At 35.8% G+C, this 19,400-nt stretch overlaps 1 protein-coding gene across 1 annotated transcript in view; it reads right to left on the bottom strand.

Moving 5' to 3' along the window:
* Positions 1-8,553: 8,553 nt before the first annotated feature.
* Positions 8,554-19,400, bottom strand: part of LOC130254867 (heparan sulfate glucosamine 3-O-sulfotransferase 1-like) — a 43,685-nt gene continuing 32,838 nt past the window's right edge. The window contains exon 2 of the mRNA XM_056494914.1: positions 8,554-11,015. Coding sequence (XP_056350889.1) covers positions 9,967-10,896 — 930 coding nt within the window. The 5' untranslated portion in view covers positions 10,897-11,015 and the 3' untranslated portion in view covers positions 8,554-9,966. The remainder of the gene's footprint in view (positions 11,016-19,400) is intronic.

Here is a 19,400-nt window from a genome sequence, read left to right as displayed (position 1 = left end):
ATTTTCAAAAACAGCGACCACATTACTTGACATGATTGTTAGATTTGTTTCCACAGGACAAAAATGATACCAAACTCTAAGTGGGGAAGATCCTTCTCATATCCACATTCCTTTGCCTGCAGATGATTTCAGGAAATGTTCCAGGAATCATTATCTTTACAGGCTACCCTGACAGACTTTTTGGGAAACGTTGTTAATTCTTTGCCAAAAAGTACACTTTTGCAATGTTTAAAAGATCTTTCTCTACAGCCATGTTTTCTAACATTGTCACAACCCCTGCCTGGAGCAAAGACAGTCTTGGATGGCTCTTGGAATAATCAGAAAGAAGTTGTTGCTTGGAAAAATTCCACAGGGGATTGGGAAAGCTGTATGATTTTCCAGTCAGGGATGACACTAGTAGAATTAGCAGCTGCTGCAGAGGCTTTTCAGTTGTTTCAAAATGAGCCTTTCAACTTAATATCGGGTTCCTTTTATGTAGTTGGCATTTTAAAGTGTGTTGAACATTCCTTTCCAAAACCAGTGCACAACAAGAATTTGTTTACACTGTTTATAAACAACCACATACTGTTATCTACTCTGTATGATTATTTTTGATGCTGATCTCATTGCTTTTACCTTATGCATCTCAGGTCTCACTCATCTTTGCCTGGACCTCTGGTGGAAAGCAAAGCAGTCACAGGTGCTCTAACAACCATGGCAACAGTTCCAAATCAAATTACACAGGCAAAGTTGTCACATGAATTCTATCATCAGAATGCAAAAGCTTTGAGTAAACAATTTAATCTTATTTTTTCTCAAGCTAGACAAATGGTTCATTCTTGCCCTGATTGTGCATGCTTAACACCTTTACCTGCCACAGTAGGTACAAATCCCAGAGGATTAGGTGTCAATGAGGTCTGGCAGATGGATGTTACACACATTTCTTCTTTTGGCACCTTAAAATATGTGCATGTATCAATTGACACACATTCCAAATCATTTTTTCTCTCTGCTCATAGAGGGGAAATGCAAGAGATGCCATTTAGCACATGCTGTGAGCTATTGCTACCTTAGGAGCTCCTGAGGTAGTGAAAACTGATAATGGTTCATATGGCATATGTCTCACCAACAATGGAAACCTTTTTTCACTCTTTGGGTACATGACACTTAACCAGCACACCTCTTTCCTCAAGAGGCCAACCTGCTGTGGAATGCACACATGCCCTTTAAAAGAATATACTTCTTTAACAAAAAATGGGGAATTCCCTTAGCAGAACACCTCAGGAAGAATTGGACAAAGCAACATTTGTTTTAAATTTTTAAAATATTTCCAGATTTGATAACAAAACAGCAAGTGAATGGAGGTTTTCCCATGATACCTTAACAGATGTTCAACCACCTGGCTATTGTAAAGATTTGCAGAGTGGACATTGACTGGGCCCTCTGCCTTTGCTAGCATGGGGGTGTGGATATGGCTGTGTTTCTCTATCCACAGGACCTTATTGGTTGCCTGCAAAAAACATCCAACTCACTGCAGAAGGAATGAAGACTTAAAGGTATCACAATTTTAGTTTGGCAATCAGTTACAATGGGTTTAAGCACCACATATATAACCTTTTTTGTCATCCTCAGTAGATTCTCAAGAATTGTGGATGAAGATTGTGGGTCCCACAACCAAAGACCAATTTTTGGCACACATTAGCCAAATCAATTAACCAATCTGCACTTCATAATGGATCACCAGGACTGGTCATGTATTTACAAACATGTCTGGTTGGCATTCCTTTAATGAAGGATGAATGGAACAAGTTTCAAACACAGTTGCATGTGATTGTACAACTCCAGGTAAGCATAGATTGTCATGGTGGTGTTTGGGATCACTGCAACCTAGTGCTGGCCAACCTGTGGGATGGTATTTGGGCAATGTTAATACAGGCATGAGAAAAGTAAGTGACTTCACTGGTCTCTCACTGCAGCCTCAGGAACTGGATGTATTATTATCTCCAAAAGTTCCTGTATATTTTTTCTTAATTAGTGTAATGATCCAAGCACAGACAACACAGGAGTTGATATAAGAGGTGCTAGAATTTACTGTAGTGCCTCTGCCTGGTGCAATCTTACTACTCCCTCACAAGGCACAACAGGAACCAATGCAATAAGCCTGCCCAATAACATACTTTTAATATGTGGCAGCAGAGAATGGCAGGATATTCCAGGTAAAGCAGTGGGAGGTGCATGTACTTTTGGTTGTTTAATCATGTTTCATCCCAGTCTTGAAGCACTAACTAATTTGACACCATAACACAGTGAAATGATGCTAAGTCATTTGGCCCTGACTGTAACTCTAAGGCCGAATTCTGGAATCCTGCAAAAAGAGTTTTTAGTTCTTTAGTTGCCTCTGTTGATACTGCACATTCCTTGAACATAATTAATAAACTAGGCTGTTGGCTTGTGAAGGAAAGTAATGCTACCAGTAGTGCTTTAACAGGATTGTTAACAGATGTGGACTCTCTACATCATACAACACTGAAAAATAGACCAGCAATAGACTTCTTATTGTTAGCCCAGGACATGGATGTGAAGATTTTGATGGAATGTGCTGTATGACCCTGAGTTACCACTCTGAATCCATTCACAAAAGCATCCAGGAATTGAAGGAACTGTCTGGAAAACTGCAGCAAAACCAGGAATGGGATCCTTTTGGCCTGTTCTCCTGGTTGGGAAATTTCAATTTTGGACTTTGGGTTAAACATGTAGATGGTTTGGCTATAATAGGACTACCAGTGCTTTTGATGATTATGTTATGTTTGCCATGTTTCTTTTCTTGTATTCAAAGGTTTATCAGTCAGAACATAAAGCAGGTAATGCTTATGCAGACACACACTGCACTTGCTTTGCAATGCTTAGTGAATTAAAGGGGCAGGGGAGACGTGGGGCAAGAAAACAAAGTATGCTCGGTAATGAGAGAACAAAGACTGCTTGGTTAAGAAGAACAAGGACAGTTTCTAAAATGTAACAGGTGGCAGTAGTTTGAATAAAAATGTCTTATTCAAGCACTTGTTTTTAGGAAAAAAAGCTGATGTGAATGTTAGGAATGTGATCACTTACATTATTGGTTAGCAGACACATGAACAGTTATAATATTGGATACCCAGGGGAGTGTTAGTCCAATCTGATAGTGAAAGCTATATACACTTTTAATAAATGTTTTCTGGTTATACCATGACTAGGTGCCGTGCATCATTCATATGCAGCACCCACATCCAGTGAAATTCTGACAGGTTTACTTGAGCAGAATGTAACTGGACCTGAGCTCCTACTGAGGACACAGGTAGTGTGAATAAAATATCAGAATGCAGGCACATCCAAATAAAGGGCCCAGGTCTGCAACTTCAGGTCAGGTGTTGTGTCTGTAACAAGCAGGTTTTTTTCTGGTCAAAGGCAAAGAATCAGGCTCCCCTTTGTTTTGTTTATTTTGATCTTCCTATCAATAAGGTAGTGGAAAAGCTAAAACATTTATCCAGACTTTTCTACTGCTCTTACATTCAGCATTGTATTATAATATATATAAATTGGTTAGCTATAGCCTTATAAGGTGTTTCAAGCAATTCTTCATTTAAAGCAGTAATGTAAGGTTTGACAGTTGTCCTTGCCCAGCTCATTACCACTAAAAGAGCACTGCTGGGCTCTGTTTCTTGATATTCAAAGATATATAAATGATCATCAGTGAAGAGCAAAGAAATAGTAACTGAACACAACTTTGAATCAACAACAATAAAAAATCCCCTTTAATAATTCTGATACAACATTTTCTAAAGTAAAACAAAACTATTTAAATAATTTCTTTTTGTTATTGTTAGCATTGAAAATACTATATCTATTTTAAGAACTGGTGGCTTAATCAGCATTGAAGGCGTGTTGCAAAGTGTTAGAATATATTCTGTCATTTGGCTCAGCTTTAGGCAATTATACATGTAAATATAATTACTATGGTATTCTTTTTTAAAACATATTAGTCTTAAGTTTGTGATGAATGAATCTGTGGCATGTTTTCTTGACACTTTTTGGAAGTGAATTAATCTAATATTAATTTATTTTAGATGTGCCAGAAGCATCATCCTATTACTAATAAGTCGAAATAGACAGCAGGAGATGCAGGTCCCTTCCCAGCATTGCCAGGATGCATCTCTGTGTGTATCCAGCAGTCTGGGTGATATGTTGACAGAATGAGGCCAGTGATGCAAATAAAGGAATTCTCCCCCCTCCTCTCCTCACAGTTTATTGCTGTCATTGGCTAACTCACCAACTAGAATTTCTACAGAAAAATCAAACTAGTAGAGAAGTAGCTTCTATATTAGCATTACTATCAAATGTTTGTGTATTAGGCAATAGGAGTATTTATGTTTCCAGAATTACAGCTATTTAATTTGGTTTATCAGCTGCCTAAGACTGAACTAGGATTTTCTAGGTATATAAATTTCAGGCTGGATTCTTAACACAAATTTGAGTCATTTTACTACAGTTGCTGTAGCAGACTCTCATCAGTGCCACTTTACATTAGTGGAACACATTAATCCAGATGCTTCTGTTAAATACCAAATAAGTACTTTTTAAATCAGAAGGTGATTTTTTAACCTATCCCTCCAAAATATCTTTAAGCCAAAGTATTTTTAAATTATTGGATGCATTTGAATTTTAAAATTCTACATTTTAAATTTAAAAATGTAGAGAAGGATTTTAAACTCACAAACACACACACACACAATTAAAAGAAACTAAAACACAGAGAAAATTTGTTTATTAGAAGTATGAAAGGCGGTTTGCTTGAGCCCTGCTCTGGTGTGCTTCCTGTGCATAAGGAGGCCCTATGTGTATGATTCACTGGCTGTTTTTTCCCCAGACAATCTGTGCATCTGTTTTATTCCTTTTTTCGTATGTACACCTGACAAAGAACTTCAATCACATAAACACTGGTTGTCTGGCAAACACATAATTAAAATGACAAATAATAAGTTACAGATAGCTCAATATAACTGTTACCTCTGGCTTGGTATGCCTTCAACAGCATCACTTTAGAGCTCAGCTGTAGGTTCTGTCTGTTTTTGTTTTAGACTCAGTGTATCTTGTAAGTTGTGCATGATGCACACATGTAACTACAGCATATGTTGTTTATGAGCCCTTAATCTTTTTTCACTTGAGGCAGCACTGCCCCCCCACAGTTTGCAGAGTTCCATCTGCATCACTTGTCTTGAATTGTAGATTTGTATCATGGCAGAGTATAGAAAAGGTATCTTCAATCTTCTCATGACAGCTGCACTGCGTTTTTCTAGGCTGACAGTCCTTGTCAAATCAACAACCAACCTCCTGCATCTAGTGCTGCTGATTTTCCAGAAGGCATTTTAAACTGCCCAGCATTCAGTGAGGACAGTTGCTACTTCCCATCCCATTTGCCAGGTTGTCACTGCAGAATTCCACCCAAGGACAGGCATAACATACTCAACCTGTCCTACAGCACTCCAGGGCTGTCCAGTAAGGTGAAATACAGTGTTTTGAAAATGTATAGTCATGTGTATTCCTAATAGCCTGATGAGCACAAAACTCATTCAGACATGTAGAAGACTTGGCTAAATTCCTGAAAGAACATCTTAGTCCTGTGCATTGTCTTACCAGGCTAATCATAATTTTCATTTGTAACTGTGCCATACTGGGTTAACAAATATTTTGCAGAAGAGTGCCTTCAGCTCAGGTTTTGTCATATTGTACTTGCCCTTGTCTTATTTTTTCCTATTGCAAGTTTGGTTGGTACATCCCAAATGGAAAGTTTATGATGGATCAAAAAGAAAACCTTATCCAGACTGAATAGCAAAGGCAATGGCTCCTTAATTACCAGTGCTTCCCTTTAATTACTGACACTTGATTTAAATCTGTAAGGCAGTGCTTTAGAGTGACAATGTGTTTAGTTTAACATTTGTCAGAATAAGAAAAATTGAAACACAGTTGTATTAGGCAATGAGGAGAGAGAAAATACAGAGATTGTTAAGCTATTGTCTGTCCCTATATAGAAGCGTTTTTTATTGAGAACTGTAACAAATTGAAGTAATATTAATTCAGGCATGATAACTCTCTACTTTTATTGCAGGGTGACTCAAGCCACCTTTTTATCTCAGAGGAAACAATATAATACTAAAGAAATGGCCTTTGAGAGAAAAACTGTACCCCTGGTTGAGAGTTCATGTGAAGGTATTTTTTTAAAACACTTACTGAGGGGTTTTTGTAATGGCACTGAAAGAATACACAATGTAAAAGTAATGTAAAACTATATTGAATCAGAAAATAGACCTCACAGTACTTGTTACATGGGCTAATACAGGAGACTCTGCATTTTTTATCACATCTATTTTCACAGAAAACTATTATTTTTATCAGTCTGGTTTAACCTGTTGTATTTTCCCTAAGTAGCAGATTCACCTTCAAGGATTAATTTATACATTGCAGTTGTGTTAGTGTCTTGGTTTCCAAAATGTTTTCAGGAATTGTGGTGAGCTCATGTCACTGTTAATTAACCTTAAAGGCAAGACAATACAAGTCCTCTGTAATCACAAAATGATACTACAGAGTCTTTCTAAGCACTGTTGGTTTTGGCTTTTAAATTAGTTTTAGAAAATACAAAACTATTTATAAAGTCACATTGAAACTTGAAATAGTCAAAGTGGAAACTATTTGGCCAGTAACTAAATGTTGTTCATTAACTGTTGGTAATGGTCAACGTCCTAGGAAGATTATTGTTGATTTTATTTCCAATGTGTCTGCATACTTATGACAAAATTCAAGCTTTTAAAGGAAATGAAGACAAAATGTACAAGTACAGAAAGAAATAATCTACAATAGTACAATACTTACTTTAATAATTTAAATATTCCTTTCTCTCCAGGGAAAAGTTGTGCAATTCTTATTATTAATCAAAGTTTTAGGGGGTAAATATTTTTTTTTTTTTGTTTAACTCTGTAAGTAAACTGATAAATCATATTTTTGATTTTGACCACACAGATTAAACAAGAGATTCTAGTGATTATAAAAAATATTAAAATTTTTCTCCAACTGATAAAAACACAAAAAAAGAATGGAAAAGGTCAGGATGGCATGAAAGACCATTTTTCAGACCACAAAACGAGAAACTGATTGAAAGTTTGCAAAGTAAAATTACAGTCTTACTTCTGTTTTGCAGAGTTTAAGATTCATGTGTTTTGATCATTTACCAAAACAAAATTTCTGATGAGAATCTTGGTTTGCATAAAACCAAACCAAACCAACTAATCACTCACCCAGACTATATTAATATACTTATTAATGCTTAATATACTTCTCATGATACTAGTAAACTCTAAAATAATCATTAATTCATTCCATCAACTCTGTTCTTCCCTAAAATGCTGAGCAGGAATAAGGAGTGATAACAAATCAAACAGATATATGCATCACTAATCCATACAGCTCAGCTCTCCTTGAAATGTAAATTCCAGACAGGGACTTGCATTTTCAAAGATGCATACAGCTTCTGCTAACTGGTGCTCCTGCATTCAGCTTATTTAAAGATTAGCTGTAAACTTCAGAGAAGAAAGAGAAAGACTTGATGCCTGCAAGCATAAATACAGAAAGACATTAGAATTTTCTCCTTTCCTTTTTCTGGGAAGACTATGAAATTTAAAGTGGCATATAAAGGTCTGAGTTTTTCAATTACTAGCATCTACCTGAAACTTCTGTTAAAATATACATTGTTTTCAAATTTTCTTCTTGTAAGAAAAAAGTAACAAAGAGAAAAAATAGATTTTCAGAATGCATAAGAAACAGAAAATCATATATTTTTGTCTGATATAAGCTGCATTTATGTTGCTCCCTTTGATAATGTATTTCTGAAATGAGTGGACTGGAAGGAGTTTTGTTTGTCACTGAGATTACATTGGTCAGAGAGAACCAGCCATGCTAGACAAAATTGGGAATCTGGATTTGGGTGCTCTGTTATCAGAGAAAAGTACTGTGCCCAGAAAACAGAAAGAGCTATTCTGGTATAGAATCACACTGTTAATTCAGAGCTCAGAAATTTTCTGATTTAGCTTTTTACTAGACAAAAGACAAAGAAGAAACTGTTAGACTGCACCACTGTAATTATTACAGTTTGCCTATCCAGTGTCCTTGTAGAGGTGGTAGAAGACCAGCATAAACATTCTCTTCTTTGACTAATTTGAAATTTTTGTATTTCCACAGATTCTTATTTGGCATTGTATTCTTAGTACCTACATCATATTAATGATTAAGAAGCCACAATCTCAGAAAAGCAGCAGAAGTAAAAGAAAATTTGCACCATCTATAGAAATTAGGGAATGTAGTAAATATACTTCAGAAAGGTAATTTCAGAGATTAATTATATGCTAATGAAGATAATTTGTTCTCACATATACAGTATATTTTCTCTCATACATACATATACAAGTAAGTAGAACAGATAAAGAATAAGATTTATTGTATTATTTTTAACAGTTTACATTTTTTTGAGAGAATATTTCCACATAATCTGAGTCTGATTCTATCCAGCTTCAAAGGAATACTGATATCTGCCCAAGAAGCCCATTCATAAAGTATTAAAAGCCTAAAAATCAGCCCTGCAGTACATACCTTTCAGCCTGGAAAATGGAAGAACCCCACAGTAGGAACATTCACTCCTTAGGCTGAGCAGTGACTTAGGTAGAAAGACACAGATGCAGGATCTCACCAGGGCTCAGTTGGGTTTGATGCTCAGAGTTGATTTTCTTCTTTGGTATTGATATATAATAAAATGTTTGTGCGAAAAAGCAGAAAAATCAGCACAATACTGTTAAAAAATTGAGAATAAAATCCTGATGCAGAGCTAAAAATGGCTGTGGTTCTTACATATAACCTGAGTATGTTGTACTGAACACTGTGATATGTGGCACATATGGATGATATGTAACAAGAGGTTATTTTAGTCTTGAGACAATCCCGTGGTCTGCATCAGAAATGGCAAAATAAAACTAGACCATGCTTAGGGGACAAGCAAATAATTTTTTTTTTTTTAAATAAGGATTGTTGTTCTAATGGAGATATATAACCCAAAGTCAGGAGAACTATAGAATAACTAGTCACAGAGTACAAACATAGTTTATATGGCAGTTTTAAGAGCTTTTCCATTCAAGAGCAAAGTGACATAATTTACTCAATCATATATTTTTACAATTGCTCAATAATCATTAACAATTTTTTGGCATTGATTTTTTTTTTAGTGTATAGAGTATCAGTGTTCCTGGGATATTTTAATTTCTTTACATTCAGAACTCTCACTTAAACCTTATTCAAACAGTTCATATTCTTACTTTGAAGACTTTTTTTGCAAACCCAAAATACTCACGTTATACAGACAGCTTCTAGTCCACCTATTCAAAATTACAGGTGAAATAGGTTCCCTCTATTATTCATTAAGTACTTCAGCCTATTAAAGATGATGATTTATTTATTGGGGCTACCATGTGTGCCCCTATTTTAACATACAATTTAAACTTATTTTATGAAAAATTCTATAAATCAACACCACTATCATGTGGGATATAAAAAATACTAGCAACAAAAAATACAGAACAGTTAGAATAATACTATTTCCAATATTTACATTTTTTACAGTTAGATGCATTTTTCCAAAGCAGCAGAAATCTTGTAGAGACACATCTTTGCTTAGTCTGCTGAAGTTAATGTATTTGCATGTGAGAGAGAAAAGATCAGAATATGACTCCCAGTAATCATACAAATACGTATAACTTATTTTTCCCAACACAAAGAGCAGGTTTCAATGAGTTAATGGATGCATTATTCCAATGAAACATATAACCAGGATGTTAATTCTCATGAGTCCACAGTTTAGAAAGATATGTCTGAAAGTTTGTCTCAGGGCCTTTTTAAGAAGCACTGACTCCAGATGTGTTAATGCCAGTCAAAAGAATGATTAACCATCCTGTAAAATTTTGCATTGTGCTCTCTGAAGTAAGAATACAGTTGCTCTAAAACAGTGCTGTTAACAAGGGGATGGGGACGCCCTTTGGATTCATGTAAACATCTCTCCCTCCCATCACTTCTGATGCAGTAGAATCCCTTGGTTTGGTTAAAATAAAAATTAGAAGACATAATTCGGGAAGGAAGGTTTAGAAATCTTTCAACTTTCTGTAATTCAGGAAGAGGGTCCTTGATCAAAGTATTGCCATCCACTATGTGAATCTGATCCAAACTGAAATGCTTAAGCCACTTTTCCATATGGACATCATATAGACTTCTCTGAATAGCTTTGTATTTGGTATTAAGCACTCCATTCTTAATAACAATATCTTCAAAGAGCTGAACAGGCTTGTGACTTTCTACTCTGTTGTAATACACTTGGGTATAGTCAGATATAACTCTCTCAGTGGGATCTCTTAGAATGAGCAGCAGTTTAATGGAGCTATTCATGTCATGAATTCTTCCTGGAGCCTGTGGTGATGTAAAATAGCCTGGTGTTTTCTCAATTGTAATTTGATTTCCATAAGAAAATGGCATCAGATTTCTATACCAGTCTATTCCTTTCACATAATTTTCATCCCAGTCAAAGAAGTGGACTTCTGTAGCAGCCACCACAATGTTAGGGTGAATATCCAACATCTCCAGCAAAGCCCTGGTCCCTCCTTTACGAACTCCTATGATGATGGTCTGAGGTATTTGTCTGCTCGTACCAGGAGGTCTCACCTGTGCTGAATAGTGCTCACTTTTATTGCTGAACAATCCCACCTGTGACCTCAGTGTTTCCAGCAGTGTCCCATTCTCCACAGGAGCACCCCGAGCATGAGCCAGCAGGAGATAAGCTGACACGAGTAGGAAGGCCATGTGGAGAGGAATAATTATTTCAAGATAATGTTTTGCTCAATTAATGAAAGAATAGGTGAGTCCCCTCTTGAGATGGCTGGCAGAACCCGTGGTAAGCACACAGCAAGCTTCTGAAGCATCTGCAAAATAAAAGACAAGTCAATGTTTCTAAACTCATAATCAGTTAAAAAACTCAACTCACAATTCAGTTCACAAAGCTAATCTGTGATCCTAAGAGGAAATTTATAGGGAAGCTATTTGTTTCCCCTAACTTTGTTTCAGAAGGACAGAAAAGTCCCATGTGTTGGGGCTTTTTCTATTTACCAGGAGTGACCAGTGATGGCTACTAACCTTTCAACAACTTTCATTTCCTCTAAGCAGATTAGAATTTTTTACCTGATTTTAAATCCTGACCATTTGTTGCTCGCTTTGATTTTCCTAATTATCTTCCCTATATACCACATACTTGTTATAAATACTGGATACCATATGATAACAGTAACTCCAAAGAATATTTGAAAAAATAAATGAAGCAGGGTGGATGGATTCTCTGCATCTATCCAAGTGTTGTGATGCACAGTCACATGTGTTGGAGAAGTCTTGGCAAAATCAGATCTTCAGATGATTTTCTGCAGTTTCTCCAAAGCTCTGTATAAGAGATACCCAGATACTTTCTGGTCACTGAGAGATTTCTTCAGGGAGGCTGAATAGATTCTTTGAAACCACATTGCAAATGGATATTTTAAGAAGTGGCAAATGTTCAATATCTTCAAACTTTCAGAAACTTCAGGCTTGCAGGTAGGTGCATGTGCAGACATTAAGTGAAAGAAAATATCTATGTGACTGTGTTAGTAACATTTGAAATCTCCTGGGTAACTCTTGTACATAATATTTGAAACAGGTTTCTTATGGATTTGCCATCACAATAGCAGTTATAAAAAATTCAGATCAATGCAACACCTGCACTTGAACCACTGAGCTTGGATTGCCTGTTTTTAACTCTGAAAATCCTACAGGACAAATTCCCATTGAGAGGACACTTGAGTTTCACTTCATTTCTGAGCAATTATAGAATTGTGAGATTTTTTAAGTGGGATATATCTACATCCTTGTTTTGTTTTCATTGTAGCATGCAGAAACAAGGTTTTTTGTACAGTGAAGCAGCAGTCATTTGAAAAACAATAACCACTTTCAGAATAATTTTGAATTATGGTTCATATTTTAAAATAGTCTCAGAAATGTTACAACCTTAGCTCCTTCTCCAGTGTTCACTGTCTCTTTCTTTTTCTGAACATATTGGTCACAGTATTTCATCTCTTAGAAATGACCTTAGAAAACACAAAAAAAGCCAATTCTCATTTGTCACAACACTGAGGAGCATTCAATATTTCTATTTAGAAATTGTTTACTTTGAGTCTTACTTTATAGACTTAAAGATTTAAAATTTTTGATAATAACAGGCAATGCAGCAGATTCCTTAAATCTATTTTATTGAAACCTTCTCCAGCTTCTTGGAAATCTAGGGAATTACTCCAGTCAGCCTCCATGAGCACTAAACTCACAGTTATATAGCAAATATTAACCCTAAAATTGTCATTTAAAAATAAACTATGACCTTTAGTGAGGAAATCTGCAGAGAACATTCCCTGTTACATCCAAGCAAGACTTAAAGGGCAACTGCTTCTTCAAAAAGAGCACAGTGAGGAGCAGTGAGTATACAATTATTAAATATTGGAAATGTCTAAGTACAAGTTGGCTTTGTAATGACAGACTGGAGTGCTGCTCTTTAAGAACTTGAAAGGAGGTTTCATTTTAAAGATCACAATTTTTTTACTAGGAACTTTACACAGAAGTTCTATTTGAAGTTCCCAAGAGCAAAGAATGTGAGATTTCTATGGCAATCACAGGAGGGAAGAACAGGATGTTTATACCAAAATAATTTATAGTTACTATTTCTTTAGATGGCAAATTTGGGAAATGGTTACCATGCTGTTTAGTGCTGCTGAGGGATTAAAATGGATTTTACAATAATGGCAGCTAATGTTGGTTTTGGAAAGCTCCTTGGGACGCACAGCACAAATCTTGAAGCATCACACCCCAGATGATTCCTGGAATGCCAGCTTTCAAAGAAGGAACTCTGCTTTAATAATTTCAAGCCAAATTTTTCACTATTTGCAAGGTTCCTGAACAGTTCAATCTGAGGAAAGGCATAGTTATGCATAAGAGGTTTTCAGAAGTTTTCAGCAACATATGACAGTATGGCATCTTTCCAGACCTGTGATTTGGGAGCAGTTAATCATTCTTTTAACCTGTTCTGAAATCCCAGTGTTAGTTTGCATTCTATTCATCTTCATTGGTAAATTAAAATTCTTTCAGGAAGACTGAGAAATTGCTTTTATAAAAATCTTACTGTTTCTCTAAATTTACTTATTTCATGATGATACAGCATGTTGTACATTATAAATGCACTTAGACATCTATACATTAGATTACAAGTACTTTGAACTAAGGGAAGACCTGTCTGAATGTCTGCCAAGCAAGGGATTACTTATAAATACCAAGGTGGAGACATACAGCTCATTATCTGATTTAAATTCTGGACCTATCCCATTTGGAAACAGTTTCATGAGCTGATTCTTGACAGGTATTTTAGGCAATTGTATTTAACTTGAAAGAAAACTATTTTTAGATTTCTTGAAAATTAGTGTTCTTGAGACTAACTAGGTTAATAGCTTAAATTGAAAAAATAGAAAGGAAGAGGGAAAAATCAGGGATTTCTCTGAAATAAACAGGAGTTAAAAAGAAATAAGTATTTGATTCTGGGACTCTGCAGTAGTATAGACAGACATGTGCTGCTCCTAAATCTGGTGAAAAGATTCTCAAGTTCTGTTTTTTATTTTGTTTTAAAAATTCCAACACAGTAACTTTATTTCATCCATAATTGAGTTTTCCAGTTGCACACACCCAAAAATCAGGTGCAAATACTGAAACTCAAAGAAGACTGTAAGCTGAATAAGAAGTCATACTTATCACCAAGGAAAGATTGGTGTTCCAAAATATTGTCAGGTTCACTTCTGATGTGAGTGAGAGTCTGCTTAATTTACATCTGAAATCAGCAGTTCTCTGTAAAACACATTCAGACAGCAGGTAGCAGAAGGGATTCTGCATATTCTCTGGATGAGGTATTGTTTGAAAATAATTAAACATAATTATTAACCATTTTAACCAGTTTTCAAATTAATTAATAGTTTTACAAATTTCTTAGAATCATTGCTAGGAAAGAACCTCACCCAGGAAATACTACAGAAAAAAATCAAATTCAAAATGTGCTGCAAAACTGGTTCCTAAACAGATCAAAATTGCCTTTGGGAGCAATTCTATCAGAGTAACATTTCAGATTTGGCCTAAGATATTTGATTGATTTCAGTGAAGCTCTAAGATGTTAGATCTGGTGGTTAGGTTATAATTGCTACATAAATGTAAAGGTTTTAAAGAAGATTTATCACATATAATTAGAATGTTATTTGAATATTTTTTTTGTTGTTGCTTTTATGCCTTTACGCAGTTACATTTTTAGAAGATATTAACTGCTTTTTATAATGAAAACAATATATTTTATATTGGTGCACTGCACCAATGAAGAATCTGAAAGTATTCTTATGAAACTAACCCCCTGATCAGAATTACAATGCCTTATTACCATTTTTCCCTGTTATTTGGTAGTGTTGGTGCTGTTTAGCAACATAAGGAGCATCAGCAGATATGAAACTTATTAAGAATAAATGCAGTTCAGAAATAAATTCATGCTGCAGAAAGGACTAATTAAGTAAATAACACCTTGGGCTGCTGTTTGTTTTACTTTTTTAAAACCTTAGACTAGACTTGAGAACTGCTATGCTGGCTGAAAAATCATTTTAATATTACAGAAATATACTAAAGACCCTTAACTGCTGCACTCCACTCTGAAAAAACTTCTAAGTGTCTTATGATTTATCTTGCTTTGGGATAAAGTACAAAAGTGTAGGGTAAACCTAAATATATTATTATTACTAATTTATAACATTATTAATCCCTAATAACACTTCCTGTATTACAGTGCCTGTGAAGCTTTCCATTGGAGAGTTCTGCAGCACTCTGTGTTAATGAACTGCCTGCACCTCATTAAGGCACCACTCTCACCTCCCAGGAAATTGCAACTGGCCAATGCACAGATCCAGCTCAGGAGTGCAAATGCTTTGGAAAGTCAGGTTAATCTGATCTGCTCAAGGTCACACAGCAGGTTTATAGTCCAACCAAGAATAAAATCCCCGGGGCTTCTAATTCTCCATCCAATTCCCTTTCCAATTCCAACATCGTGCCACTTTTTAGCAGCCTCTCACAACCCTTATCATAACTTATGGCTGGATTTTAAATTACATGCTGAACTGAAAAGCAAAGGGATTCCTCAATGTTTCAGTATAAAACTCAGGTTTGGTTGTTTTTTTTTTTTTTTAATAAAGCTGCTTCTTTCCACTTGCTCCTTGGGAAAAAAAAAATTAAATATGAAATACAAACTCAGGATTTTGTTGTTTCAAGTCATTTGTGCAGAAATACTCCTGCTGGTGACTGAAAACTGCAAGGGGAGGTGGTCAGAGCAAGCATAACAAAACACCAATTTTTGCCTTGATTTTTAAAAATATAATAACATTCAAGAAAGGGTATTGCTTTTCCTGGTAATTCCTATTAGATATGAAAACATCCCACACAAAGAACACACAAAGAACACATGGAACACAAGGATCAATCACTGAGAGAGTACAATGCAAACATGTTAAGGCTCACTGGCACCCAAACATGTAACAGCTCAATTATATCTCTGTAATTAGGAATATCTTTAATTTTGACAATATAAAAAACCAATTCCATATATTCACATATATTCACAACTGAAGGCCATACAAGGTGAACAGATTCAGAAGTTTTTTGAAGGTCATACTGTGATGTCATTAGACCCATGTAAAGTATCCCTATACAGACTGGCTTATGTAATAATTCTAAACAACAACAATATAATTCTAAAAGTTTTGGAATACCTGAAATTAGGATGGTGAGTAACCTTCAGTTAAACTAGAATTAGTTACCTAGCATAATAAATGCAAATCTGCACTCAGTATGGCTTATACATTTTTTAAAAACAGGCAAATGAATTATCCAGTGCATATAGGACACATTGCTTAATAGAATCCTGCATCAATGTATTCAAATCCCATAATGCAATGATTAATTCTATTAATTCTAAGCATAATAATTCTATGTATTAGAAGTAACACTATCATCAAAAGTCCTCTTCACAGTACCTTAATTTTGATTATAATATAACTTGTGAAATAATGGATGTTTGAAAATACTTGGCACATGCCCAATGGTTGAACAGAGAAGTATCCTCTTTAATATTTATTGGAAGGAAATACAGTTCAGCTATTTCTATCCACACATGTGAGATGTGCCTTAGCAGAGTTCAGGAGACAATGACAGCACATTTCTGAATGTGAAAAATATTAAAGGTTCTGGAAAAGTTTCCTGTGTAAAAACAATTGTGAGTCTTTATTTTATTACAAGCAGAATAATTACTTTAGGTTTATGTTAGAATAAGATCAATCAGGTGCAACTGAATAATTTTAGAGCTGTGCCCTAGATATGAGATTTGAATCAGAAGAATCCCAAGTTACCTATTCCATGAGACTAAAGACAATGTGGGAAAGGACAGTTATCCCAGACAGATAACCCTTTATAGAGCACAAAACTTTTCTGCTACACTTTTGTGCTATGCTCCATTCCCAGACTATATGTAGTGACTAACTAACATTTGCACTGTGGTTACTGGGCTTTATCAGAATTGGGTAGGAGAGGTCAGTCAGTTTCCAGGAACCCCACCATGCCTCCATACCTCCCCCCTGGAACATGGAAAATGTCTACTGCCAGCTGGAGAGAGCAAGGCAGGGTAAGAGGGAGACACTGGAGTTTTGTAGCAGAGCTGCAAGATGAGCTCTGTGGTCTCTGTTCATACAAGGAGCAGAGGACTAAGTATGAAAAGGACCACAGACCCAAAGTCAAATAAACACTGCAGCAGTTCATATTCTGATAAAGAGCCTTAAGAGTCTTGTAGACACCCAAGAATTTTGTTCACTTCCATTTTACTCAAACTATGGACATAATTTTGTCAGGGAGATGCACTAAGAATTCCTAAATAAGGAGCATCTAAAACCTATAAATCTACAGACTGTCCAGAAATGCTGCCTTGGTGTCCTAACAGCTCTTTGGGTAATGAAAAAGTTTAAAGCATCAGCACAAAATATATGTTAGCACAAAGAAAGGCAAAGACATTAACATTTTAAAGTCCTAATCACAGCACTGAATTTATTTGTGTGAGCCTTTTCCAACTTTTATAACAACCAACAGTTACTACCTTTCAGGAATAAAAAAGAGGAATAAAAAAGGAACTAGCTATTTGGTGAGTAAAGGTAGGAGCTGCAAAGTAACAGCAATTGGCTGCAGGCTTCTACCAGCTACACAGACCATAATGGAAAAAAAAGGAAAGCTAAGAAATGTTAGCATAAACTATAAACACCATTAAATCACTGGCAGGTGATATTAGCAGATAGGAATTTTGAAAAAAGTTTGCTTCCCTAAGGCTAGCATTACATTTCCTAATTCCCTTTTCTGATAACTCAAGATAGAAAATTGCCTGATGTTAATATGACTGCAAATATGTAGCAGTACAGTAATATATACAGTATAAACACACTAATAAATTTCTGAGCTAAATAAACCTTCTACAGCTGTAGTTTACACACTTATATTTTATGGTATCTTTGAAAAATATCACACTCAAACCATCCACAAAAAAGTCACTGAATTACAATTTCATAAAGATCTTTAATAAGTTTAGCCCATAAAGCCAGAATCACATTCTAAAGATACTTCTAAATAGACATAAATAAAAATTCTGTTCCTATTGAGATGCAAAGAGTGGTCAGATTAGCACAGATGAGAAGGCAAATTTTACTTATCACATTGGCATATTTGAAATGGGATTGCATTACCATTTCCTTGAATTAAACTTACACTTCTAATTATTAATTGAGCATTTGAATTAATAGAAATTGAAGTAACAAAGATGCTGTGCCAGTTCTTCAGCCAAAGAATCAGTAGTCATGTAATTATAAAGGTGCAAGATGTAATGATGTGTGGCTGATAAGCAGCTTTTGTGTATACTTCTACAGTTCAGTAAAAAGGTTAAACTTCAGCCTCTCTATCTCTGGTATAATTAATTAAATACTATTAATTTTCCCACAGTCGTTGTCACAAAGAACACCTCAATACTCACAGATGTTTAGGAAATAAAATTAGAATTTTATGGCCAGGATTTATGAGAGATCTGTTCTTTAAAGGAGAAAAAATTCCTCTGAGGGTCAGAGATGGCCAGAGAAGGATTCAAGAGGGATGAGGACAGGTTAACTCTGTAAATTCCTACGGGACATCCATGCCAAATAACTGACCCTAAAATCTTTTATGCTCTTGCAAAGAGCACAGATTTCTGGTATTTAAAAAAAAAGAACCCCATAAAAATCATATACACAAACCCCTCCACCAAACCCTACCCCTGCCAAAAAACCCCAACCAAAAGTCAAAGAAAAACCACCAACCCATGCTGGTTTTAAGAGATTACAACTTCAGGACTTCAGAAAAGGGACAATTCTTCTTTTTTCTGGGCAGCACTTGTCAGTATTACACCTTTTTTTTCAGCACTGCCCAGTGCAGGGAGGAGCAGTCTGGGCAAAGCTCATCCAGCTGTGGCAGCTGCTCAGGGATCACCCTAAGACAGGCAGGAGTGACATGTGGGGACCTGGCCAGGGGCAGAAGCCAGGCAGCAAAGTCCTGCAGGCAGGGAGGATTCTCTGACATCTGCCCAACAGTGAGACATCCCAGATGAGTCTGATGAGCCAGGGTCAGTATCTCTCCCTTTGTTTGCATCCTTTTGAATAGGTTTTCCAAGGCTCTGGCATTAGTCCCTGGGAAGGAATTCTCTGCTGCTGTCTGATGAGAATTGCTCTATTGGGTCCCATATAGATGTTGTATATCCCCATCATACCAGGCATGAAACAAACTGATCCTTCCCTTGGTAACCAATCCTGCTATCCAACAACCACCAGGCTGGAAACCTTCTAACAGCAAATGCAAAAAGTAAGAGAAGGATCCAGCTTCTTGGCTCAGGGTTACACTATAAAGCACAGTGGTAAATTGAGCACAGAATTCACCCAGAATAATAAAAAAAAACAGCTGAAAGACCCATCAGAGTGGAAATCTTTTGGCTTTGTAAAGGATGACTTAACAAAATTAAGAAAAATAACAGCTCAGGAGCAACTTTTTTTATTTTAAAAAGTGACTACAGAACAGAAGATTTGAGAGGATATAAAGAAGCTGAAATAAGAAATTAATGATGGATTTAATATTGAAAATTTAATTTTGAGATTTTGGATACTGGC

The sequence above is a fragment of the Oenanthe melanoleuca genome, chromosome 6, assembly GCF_029582105.1.
Source record: "Oenanthe melanoleuca isolate GR-GAL-2019-014 chromosome 6, OMel1.0, whole genome shotgun sequence".
Lineage (NCBI taxonomy): Eukaryota > Metazoa > Chordata > Aves > Passeriformes > Muscicapidae > Oenanthe > Oenanthe melanoleuca.
The sequence above is the reverse complement of the archived record's forward strand: the minus strand, read 5'-3'. Positions and strand labels throughout refer to the sequence as shown.